This window comes from Equus przewalskii, chromosome 5, assembly GCF_037783145.1.
Source record: "Equus przewalskii isolate Varuska chromosome 5, EquPr2, whole genome shotgun sequence".
NCBI classification, from domain to species: domain Eukaryota; kingdom Metazoa; phylum Chordata; class Mammalia; order Perissodactyla; family Equidae; genus Equus; species Equus przewalskii.
Window position 1 is genome coordinate 49,164,526 of NC_091835.1, and position 11,340 is coordinate 49,175,865.

Genomic DNA, 11,340 nt, shown 5'->3' on the forward strand with positions numbered 1-11,340 from the left:
AACTGCTCTTTCATTAAAAACCTTTTGTATGGCACTCTGCACCAGGTACAGGCAGCAGGTACTCCTCCTGCCCCATTATAGAGATGAAAATGACAAGCTCAAGTCACACGGCTGGGATTCAGACCCACGCAGTCTAGCTCCTCAGACAGTGCTCCACACCACTTTGCTCTCTACTACTCAACAACTCACAATTATTGTGGTATGATGGGAGTACTTTTACATACACTCTCATATTTAATGACTCCAACTACCTCACCCAATAATGAGGAAATAGCTTAGAAAGGATGAGTAGCATGCAAGATTCCACACTTGGAGGTGACAGAGCTTGGATTAAAACCCAGAGACTTCTGTCAAAAGCTTCCTGTTCTTACCACTTCTCCATATGAAGCTATCAAAGTGAAGAGACAAAAATAAAATAGTATCTTTTTGCCTTTTACCAATGAATTAAATCCACAGACAGCACAGGACCATTGGCAATTATTTAACAGAATTTCTTTCCCCCCCCAGATATTATCTCAAGTGCCAAGAAGACTGATTCATAAAAGGAGAGATGGCTCTTCAATTCTACTAGGATTTGTCCTGTTTTTGCTTTTCAATATTTTCAGATACCATTGATGGAGCATTTTTATGTTTCAGGTGCTTTTCAAAACACTATACATACATTATCTTATTTGCTTCCCCAAGGTACTCTGAATACATGCCAGCTTCCTGATGAGGAAACTGAGAGAGGGAGGTTATTGAATACTAGACCCTTAGCCACGTGCTTTATATGAGATAATGAGTATGAAGCACTTAACACAGTGCCCGGGATAGAGTCAAGCAACAACTCAATCAACATCTGTAGAATTCATTATCTATTTTAGTCATTACTACAATCTTACATGGTAGATATTATTACTATCCCATGTTACAGATGAAGAAGTTGAGGTTTGGAGAACACAAATAACTTGGTCAAGGTCATGCCACTATGAAGTGGCAAAGTTGAGATTTATAGTCAGGTCTATTCAACTCGCATAGTTCAAGCTCTTAACCACCAAGAACACTGTACTTAACCAAATCATAAAACTTGGAAGTGGGCTAACTGGAACTTTACACCATTGATTCAAGAATTCCTGCTGCCTATCATAAATATATGATTATGCATTTTTACCTTCACGACTTCTTGTTTCTCTCCCCTAGTATGGCCTCTTTTGTCCTCTCTCCTCTTGTATCTGACTTTCAAAAACCAACCCAAATCTCATGTCTGGAGACAGACAGACTAGGTTAACAACCCACATCTGCCATTTAGCAGCTGGATGACTGGGGGCAAGTTCAAGTTACTTAAGCTCTCTCTGTCTCCATTATAATTTCCAAAATGAAGTTAATAACAGAATCTAAATCATTGGGCTGTTGTGAGGATTAAGTGAGATGATAGATGTAAAGCCACTTATGGCAATAAATGGCTGAGTATCTCAATATATTTTTGTTATTATTATTATCATCATCATTATTTCTGGCTGCAGCCATCTTCCCCATGAGAATTTCAGTGCACTGCAAAAAGGAATACATTGTAGGGGCCACAAGTTTAGAGTATTATTGTATAAGCAAGTGGTTATCCATCATTCCGTCTTCTAGCATTTCGACACCATATTAGTAGGGGCGCTCAGCTGGCACATAAGTCTCCTTCCCATTTCATTTCTAATGCATCAAGCATTAGGGCTAGAATAAATGAGTTATAAGACCAAATATTTTCTCTAAATCTATTTCACAAAAGAAGTCTTTATAATCTCTAAGAACTAAAGTAGTTTAGAATTCAAGAGGAAACAATATATAAATCTCCAAAACTTGAAATTGTAAAAAGCCCTGGGAACAATAGAGATGAGCAAAACTGACACATAAACCAGTCAAATATTAGTGGGAGTAGTTTGGCTAAGTTTGTAAGAATTTTACTAACATAAACTCACTATTCTTGAGAGTACTCAGTGTCACTCTTTGTGAAAAAAATATTCTTGTAACAATTGTTTTTTAAAAATTAGAGTTGAGGGGGCTGGCCCAGTGGTGTAGTGGTTAAGTTGGCATGCTCTCCTATGGCGGCCCAGGGTTCGTGGGTTTGGATGTCAAGCATGGACCTACACACTGCTCATCAGCCATGCTGTGGTCACATCCTACATACAAAATAGAGGAAGATTGGCACAGATGTTAGCTCAGCAACAGTCTTCCTCAAGCAAAAGGAGGAAGATTGGCAACAGATGTTAGCTCAGGGCCTGTCTTCCTCACCACACACACACACACACACATAAACACAGTTGAGGATAAAAGTGCTCTGTATTTAAAAGTTCTTGAAAACATAATAGACAAGAGAGTTTAATGTGAATGTAGTTTGGCTTCTTTCACTTGGAAACATTGACATTTCTGCTCCTTAATTATCAAAAATGGCACTTCAAGCACGGTCTTCAAGAAAATAAAATATCATAAGCTCCCAAAGAGACAGGTAATCAACTGCAGATAATTTTTAAGGATCTTTGGAGATAAGAAGGTCAACAGTAATACAGTCCAATCAATTTAAATAAACAAATTTTTACTGAAGACCCAGTATCCATCCCAATCATAACTGGTAAGAGGGTTTCAAAGACAGCTACTACTATCATCACCAACCCCATTTTACAGATGAAGAAACCAAGGATTTCAGATGTAAAGTAACATGGCAAGGCATACAACTTGTAAAGAATCAAATTCAGGTCTACTTGACTCTTAGCCTGTGCTTAACTCTGCTCTTTAATTTAAATTTAAATAGCTACATGTGGCTAGTGGGTATAGGCACATACAGTACATATGTAGAAAATAAGTGGGCTTTTTCTGTTGACTAGAATGTCTCAATGATCACAAGCTAAACTGAATAGACCATATATTTTTTTGGTGGGCCTTCAAGCAACAGCAACTTACTGGAGAGTGATGTATAAAGTGCAAAGGTTTTGAGACTGGATAATTCTTTCATTCTTGTTTCTTCCACACTTTTGCAGAAAATGTGCTCCCAAGCATACAACTTTAGAAGTTTGATGCCTTTCAATATTTCATTTGTTTTCTTCAGTCTCTCAGTGGAATAATCCTATTAGAAAAAGGAATGAAAAACAAGGGAAGTTGCATCCAAGTGAATCAGAGTGGCGGGACCATGTAATAGACAGGGGTTGAGGAGATCTTGATTGCTGCCTGGCTCTGCCACTAATTATGGCTGTGAGAGTCCCAGGAGAAGCAGTTAAACTCTCTGTGCTTCTGCCTCCAACTTTAAAATAGAGAGTTGAATGAGATGGCCTCAAATTTCTTTCCACCTAAAAACTTTTATATCTCTGTTGCTTTGGTTTAAATAAAAGCAGTTTCTTAAGTTTCACATGATCTCCTTGAATAACATCTGCAAATAATACAGATGTAAATTTAGGGACATGATAAAGAGACTTCCAATGGCTCCTTCTATTATTTAAATCATTTTTTATTCTCCCCTCAGCACTATCACTTACACAGAGAAGAGAAACAATGAACTTAAGAAAAGTTAGCTTGCTTCGTATTTGGGATTGTGAGGGTACAATGTTGTGTGTGTTCATATCACATCTTCATAACACACTTATTGAAACCAAGTCTATTATCTTTAACTTCAAGGGATTGCTACATACTTCTTTGTAAGCTCTTGGTTAAGGTGTAAATTAGATTCACAGATTATTAACAACTTGAATTAACTGCAGAGAAATTTGTAGCTGATTCAAAAGCCTCAATTTAGTCAACTGCTTCAGCTTCTTCAACCAACAATTACACTAGAATTACTAGTAAGGTACAATATGACCTGTGAACTATCAAAAGGAGCAGTAGAGTGGCAAAAGGCAGCTGGGAGGAAGCAAAAATAGCACAAGGCCTGTGTTTTATTCATCTTTTTGCTTCTTCAGGGTCTTAGAGGCCTATCAAACGATTGTTAAATGAGTGGACAAACACAGTATGAATGGCTAAATGAAAGACAGATGCTTGAGGATAGTCAGCTCTCCATTTGTTCCCCTCTTCCACACCTTTCCGTAGTCACGTCCTGGAGTAAAGAGGGTAGATGGCTCAGACAGAAATAATGAGTAACCTTACCAGAAGCAGCAGAAAAACAAGTGATAAAAACCATTTGCGTGACATGCAACTTGCTTGTCCCAGCAGAAACACCAACTTGGGAAACAATTCCATCAGTGGCAGCATCTCTACATTTCACGGCTGATTTACAAACAGCTTTGCTCATATTTAATCAAACTTTATTTTTAAACATGCTGTCAACAATTTTATTATTTGCAAACATTTCTGTAAAAGAAGCCAATTCTTGCTCAAATAAAATGATTTCATGGCAAATTAAAGCCAGAAAGGGTCAATAATTGGGCTTTTTCTTGCTTGCCAAGTTGACCATGAACATGTTTAGCCAGGGCAGCTGCCACAGAAACATTTCAGTGTAACTCCATAGATCATCACATGGTTTGATTCAAACCTAGGGAAACTCAATTTCAGAAGCACCAAACCTGACTCTTTATTTGTTCCTTGATCTCTTTCTCCCATGTCAATAATCAACACCCAATGGCCTGAAAGGACAAGTAAGTGTATTCTCTAGGCAAGTCATCTAGGAGAATATGCAAGCCCCATCACCTCATGGCAATTAAAAACATCAGGAACTGTGTTCTGGCATTGTGGGTCTAAGCTCATCGAGTCTCAGATTTCAGATCCTTTTTTAAAACTTGTTTTGCAACACAGAAAGTACACATTTCGCTACCTAAGACATGAAATGAAATATAATGATTTCCAAATAATCCTGAATGGTATGTATTCATTTCCCATACTTTAAAGAAAACAGCATTACTAGATTTTCCTAATAAGGTTTCCAAAAGATGTTACTTACAAGAGTACTCTTCTGAGCCTCTGCCAACTTCGTAGCGATGAAGTACTGAATTGGCGCCAGGAGCACAATGACAGCTGCACCAACCAATGCGCTCGATCCAAGTAAATTATAGAGTAGAATCACTCCCATTATGATCTAGGAAGGAAAACACATGGAAAAGGGAAAATGAATGGGGGTGTGGGGACCACTGAATGAAAGGAAATATTTTTTAGTGAAAATGTAGTATTTCTTAATTATTATATTAAGTTTATTTGGAAGTCAACTCAACTGTGACAGTTGGGTTTTACCATGATTTATTTGGAGAAGGCTATGTAGTAGGAATTTATTTTGAGTACGATGATCTGTACAACTGGTGTCAAACCAATTTATTGCATGAAGTTGCAGAGTGGTCCCATGATGCTTTTAACCTTCCAAAGCAGTCTTCAAATTTTTAAAGGGACATGAAATTTTTCTTGAAAAAGCTTCTCACCCACCATAAATCTGACATTCCATATTCTCTTGGAATTATACTAGCACTTCAAGGCAAGGACGATGGAAAGTAGAGGGTAGCACCATAATATGAGTACAGGATGGTTGTTTGTGGACTTAAGGAATGATCTGAGCTCCTCACCTCCTCAATGACCCCAGAAGTCACTTAATGACAAGAAGCCTAGGCTTAACTAACACTGTGAAGAAGCCAAAGTTGGTTCTCCATCTCATTTCACTTTCCTTGTTAAATCTATTTCTCAAACCCAAGGCTGAACCACTTACGCCTCCCCACGCTTCTCTACCCTTTCTTCTCTTCTTTTGAAAACTCAGGCTTTAACCCTGCTATCTTCTCTCCCTGAAAAATTTTTCTCCAGTAGGTCAGCTCATCATGGTTCAAAACGTCAACTAATAAACTGTATCTATGCAGTGAAAGCACTGAACCCATGCCTATATGCCAATGACAACAGCTTAATAGTGGCCTTCTGGAAGCGAAGATGCATGCTCACTGCCTAACCACTTAGGCTCTTTGGGAATTCCAATCAGAATGAAAATCTCCTTAAGGTTGCCCATGATGCAGTCATTCAGAAGCAGTCTGGAATTTTCGGTGCACTTTAAATTATACCCTGTAGGCAAGCGACTTAGTTCACCTGTGTATACATACATTTTGATAAAACAAGACAAAGTAAATTTTAAATTTTACTTTGTGCCAAGCACTTGATAAACACTTTTATTTGACTGAATTTCCATTAAAAAATGAAAAGGCGAGCAGTAAGTTTTAAAATGACCATATCTTCTTTATTATTATATGCACTTTAATAAACGTGCTACACAGGCACACAGGTGACAGACTGCATCGAACAAGATGAGATCTACAGTTTAAGCTCCATCTACAGGGTGCAAAACTCAAGATAATTTAAAATATTCAGCATTACATAGAGGAAAAATCTGGAGACATTTCTTTCACCATTTTTATCCAATGAGGGGAAAAAAAACCCGTCTTTCCTAAAATGTTATTTTCCTTAGAAAATAGCTAAGTAGACTTCCAGCTTGTCAGCATTCCTACCATCTTATAAGGTTTGACATTTTATAGTATACCAGCTATTGAAACTATGGAATGGATTAAAGCAATTGCTCTAGTTTGGAAATGTTATGAGAGAGCTTGTCAAAACAAAAGGAGTCAAACCTTGGCTCTTTGACTTTATGAATTTGTGCAATAATAATAACAACTAGCAATTACTGAGTGCCCACAAAATGCTAGGCACTGTGCTAAACGCTTTACATGTATTAATGTATTTAATCTTGACAATTCCAACAACTACGAGGCAGACACTATTATCATTTTCATTTTAAAGTTAAGGAAACTAATGTTTTGAAGGATTAAGCACTTGTGCAAACAAGGAGTAGAGCAGAGATGTGAACCCAAGCAGTATCATTCCAAACCCCACTTTCTTAACCTAGATCATAGCATTTTTGAGTCTCTTGTCTACACAAAGGGTATAATAACATTCACACATTCAGAAAGTTTACCCTTTACTAAGCTAAATCTGTTCCGTTCCTTTGTTTTATTTCCTCTGCAAAAGAGAATCTTACTCATATTGACCTACCTGAACAGGCATAGCCCATAGGTTGGGACACAGGAACAAGAACCACATGAGTTGATTGGTCTCAATAGCAACCAAGTTATTGATCTGTCCCAGGGTCATCTCACCCATGGATAGATTAGACGTAGAGAGCCTAAGGATTTTATTGTATATCATGGCCTGCAAAAAAAAAAAGAACTTAAAGCTCTAAACTTAATAATTCACACTATGCTTATTTGTCTTTATTGGAAAAACAGCATTTTAAACTTTTCTGAAAAAGAAACCCTAGAATGCTATCTTCTTAAGTCAACCACTATTTTCATTCTAGAATAGTTATTTTCAATCGTCAGCTAAATACAAACTTATTTTTTCTGGCAATAGAATCAAAAGATATATTCAAATTTAAATATAAGCTCTAGAACAAATGGAAACAGAGATAAGTAAATGCAAGATTTCAAAATATTTTTCTTACTACATTATTATAACAGTTATTTTTAATTCAATGGGTTTACTAATTAGCTCTGAGTTTCTTTTATTAAGTAGATCCTAGCAGTGTTGATGTCAGAACATCAAAGTGAAAACCAAATGAAAAAACCAGACTGAAGCCACTACCATTCCTGTTACTGGATGGTATATGGCATTTTCAAGAAACAAAGATCAGGGGCTGGCCCAGTGGCCCAGTGGTTAAGTGTGCACATTTCACTCCGGCGGCCCAGAGCAGGGTTTACCGGTTCGGATCCCGGATGTGGACATGGCCCGCTTGGCAAGCCATGTTGTGGCAGGCGTCCCACAGATAAAGTAGAGGAAGATGGGCACGGATTTAGCTCAGGGCCAGTCTTCCTCAGCAAAAAGAGGAGGATTGGCAGCGGATGCTGGCTCCGGGCTAATCTTCCTCAAAAAAGAAAAGGAAAGAAAAGAAAGAAAGATCGTTCAAAGCTTGGACGTACCAGGAGAGCTCCACGGAGGTTAATGCCGGTCTCTATGGTTACATAGTAAGAAGCCTGTAAAAATGTCCTTTGCAGAATGAGAGCCAAGAAGAGAAGAACCGCTAGAACATAAGAATTTTCAAGAAATTCCTTTGATGAGAGGGTTTCTGAAGTCTTGTCCCAAAAGAAAAAAGACATATGTTAAGACCAGACTTTTCATATACTGGGTGTACAGTTTGCATTTATTAAGCATTACATGGTTTTTAAATACAAAAACTCAATGTCTTGATAACACAGTAGTGCAGTGAGCCACAGCAAGGCAATTTTGGCTTTTCCTCATAATGTCCACAGATACAATGCATAAAATCCCAAATTGATCATTAAGATTGCTGGAAATGCCTGACTGTAGAAAAAGGGTACAATTTAATTTAAGAAAAGATTTGAGTAGATTTTCCGCAAAGATTATTCTACTTTACCTAAACGCAAAGTAGCAAATGAAGATAGAAGTTAGTTTCAACTATAGTTTAGAAGCAGAACCTACAAAACTGACTGACTGTCAGTCAGCAAGACCAACGGGAAAAAACACAATTTCTGTAGCCTTATTCATTTAAAATAATTCTACACAGTTGACTTTTTCTAAGTTTCAGATCTTAATTTATATTAATGAAACAAATTATAAATTATAAAATACATAATTTGGCTATTGATTTTGCCCACATGATACTTCCAGTGACAAAATACAACTAATGAAAAACTGTTTTAGTAGGAATACGACTGCAGTCATCATAGGATACACAAAATTGATCGCTTTTTGTTTGTAACAATAGCATACGGTAACTGGATTGCTAGAAGTGAGGGAAAGGTACCACTTGAATAAGCAAATCATGTCAATTTGGCCACTCATTTTTTATGACTTAGATCCACTAAATTCTACTTCTTGTCCCTACCTCTAGTTTCACGGGGATACATACAAATGCGTGAGTTCTGTTCCTTCTCAGAAAAACATGGTTAACATGAGTAAGGCAGAAGGATGACAGAATTCTATGTAGAATTTAGATATCTGTGTGTAATTAGGCAACTGGGGACAAAACATCACAAAAGTACATTTAACGGTAAAAATATCTGCTTCACCCCAATAATGATAGAGCACTAACATAGGAAAGGGACCGGACTAAGCACTGTGGCGACAAATATGAACTGTCCACAGCTATTCTGTTGAAGGAGCTCACAGCTTAGAAAGATAAGCATATCCATGAATAACACACTTCATTATAAATAGCATTCATAGGAGGTGCCAACGTGAAGTAAACAGTGTGGTAGGAGAGTGCCAAGGAGAGTCAAATTTCAACTAGGACAACCAGAAAAACCTTCACTGAGGCAAATAAGACCTAAAATTAAAAGGTAAAGAAAAGAGGACAGGAAATCAGATTGAGAGCACAGAAAAGGAAAACTGATGCAACTAGACTAGGGTTTCTACCCACGAAACTAGGGAAATCAAGTCTTAGAAACTAGGACGTTCATGATGCAGACTTTCTTAAGAGCAGAAAACATATGATTAAAAATTTATAATAGCAAATATCTTATACTATGTAGCTGCCAAATAGTACCATAATATCTAATAAAAATATCAGAATGTGACTTTCCCTGCTCACTGGGAAACAGGGTGATAGCGTTTATCATATAAAAAAAGAGACATATATAGATTACAAATCATGTGATAACATCATTGGTCACAGGCCTCTAAAAAGATGACTCAGCCACCTCTCATGTACTCATGCTTGAAACTCTTTAAAGGATTGCTATAAAGACCAAATAAAATAATCAATGTGAAATTTCCAAGCATAGTTTCCGGCACACAGTAGATGTTTATTAATGTTCATAGGCTCTGAATCTGAGAAATAATGCTATTGGCCAGATCCATTCAATGAATACATAAACACGTAATTTTATCTATAAGCAAAACTGTTTTCTTTTTTTAAAAAAACACTCAATTCTCTGTAAATAAGCCTGTTTGAACTACTCATAAAACTGAGTTAATAAAAAGTAACTACAATGAAATCTGCCAATAATATGTTTCTCTTCAAAAACACCACAAACTTACTCCTGTTGTGTTATTTGTCCCATTCTGGGTTTCATTCACACGCTGAACTATTCCAGAAATGCAGAGAGGTCCAGCAAAACCCAGTAGGTCAGCAAGGTAACGAAATGTGCTACTAAGGAGAATTGGTCGCCCAAAAGCTCTGTACATTGCTAGCCATATAGATGGAGTCCGATTTGGATAATCTGCTACTTTTTTCTGAAAGGAAAAAGAACAGATGAACCAAAATAAAATGACTAGAGCAGCGATTAATCTCAGCAACTATGGAAATTCCTTCTGCTATTTTAAAAGTTTATAAATAAATGTTAATGAGTCCCTTTCAGTATAGGATGTATAATTCTGTATTCTTGCATTCTATGCAAACAGTAGCTACTGAAAGCATTTTAATGAACTAGAGAGAATGAAAAGTAACCAGGCCAGTGTTTCAAAGACTTCATATCATTTTTACTTGTCAAAGGATGACCCAAAATTCTTAAGACCGAATTCATTTTAATCCCTTTTGATTTAGAAAGTATAAATCTGTTACAAATCTCACCAAATATTGTAAGGAAAAGGCGATAGTAAGGTACAAGGATCAAGGTTATTGACAGGTTAGTCAAGATTTCTGGAGTTATTAGATCATAAGAGAGTAATCTATCAAATTACTACAAGTGAAACAAAACAGGTCATCACAACTTCAAATTGTTTCTCCTGCATGTATTTCCCATCGCCATGAACGGTAGTTAATAGTTTTTAAACCTATGTTAGATTTGTGTTTCCTAATTATTCCTCAAAGGAACGCAGAATGAAAAGCGGCATATATGCTTAAGCCAATTCATGGTTTCACACATCTACAGTCATCTGTCGAAAAGATTTTAAGGTCTGAACAATCATCACGATTAGGTCTTGGAGAGGAAGTGGAGAAAGTTCTTTCATTGTGGCAAAGAAGCCAGCCCAATGCAATTGAGTTCAATTGTGATTCATATTCAACTCCCTGTTAGATGAATAACTGGATTATTTTTCAAAGTCTATTGATAAAAGATATTAACACACCAAGTTCAAGCTACTTTGTGTTACAAAGAGCACTCAGAAAACTTAAGCTGTGCTTAGGCTATACTGTTAATCTCTACTTCAGCAGAGAAGCTTAAAAAATATTATGCAATACTTTTCCCAGAGGTGAAACCAGAGAGATGACTCAGGTTCATTTGTAGTAACCATTTCCTGCAATATTAATTTCATAACACTCTTTTTTGACACAAAACAGAGGTCATTTTCATCATTTACCATAAATGCTTTGTTGATCTCAATTCAGAACAGCCAAAAACTCTTTAACTGATTCACCATACCCTACTCTCTTCCAATGTTGTTATAAATACTCGTATTTTTAATGACAAGAATATTTGC

At 36.8% G+C, this 11,340-nt stretch overlaps 1 protein-coding gene across 23 annotated transcripts in view; it reads right to left on the bottom strand.

Annotated features, from left to right (window-relative positions):
- The window catches only part of ABCC9 (ATP binding cassette subfamily C member 9), a 123,600-nt gene that overhangs the window by 89,583 nt on the left and 22,677 nt on the right, over positions 1-11,340 (bottom strand). For all 23 annotated transcript variants that reach the window (XM_070620703.1, XM_070620699.1, XM_070620702.1 and 20 more), the window contains 5 exons: positions 9,961-10,155; positions 7,881-8,033; positions 6,958-7,113; positions 4,886-5,020; positions 2,923-3,085 (listed from right to left, as the gene is read on the bottom strand). In XM_070620703.1, the coding sequence (XP_070476804.1) occupies positions 2,923-3,085; positions 4,886-5,020; positions 6,958-7,113; positions 7,881-8,033; positions 9,961-10,155 (802 nt within the window). The remainder of the gene's footprint in view (positions 1-2,922; positions 3,086-4,885; positions 5,021-6,957; positions 7,114-7,880; positions 8,034-9,960; positions 10,156-11,340) is intronic.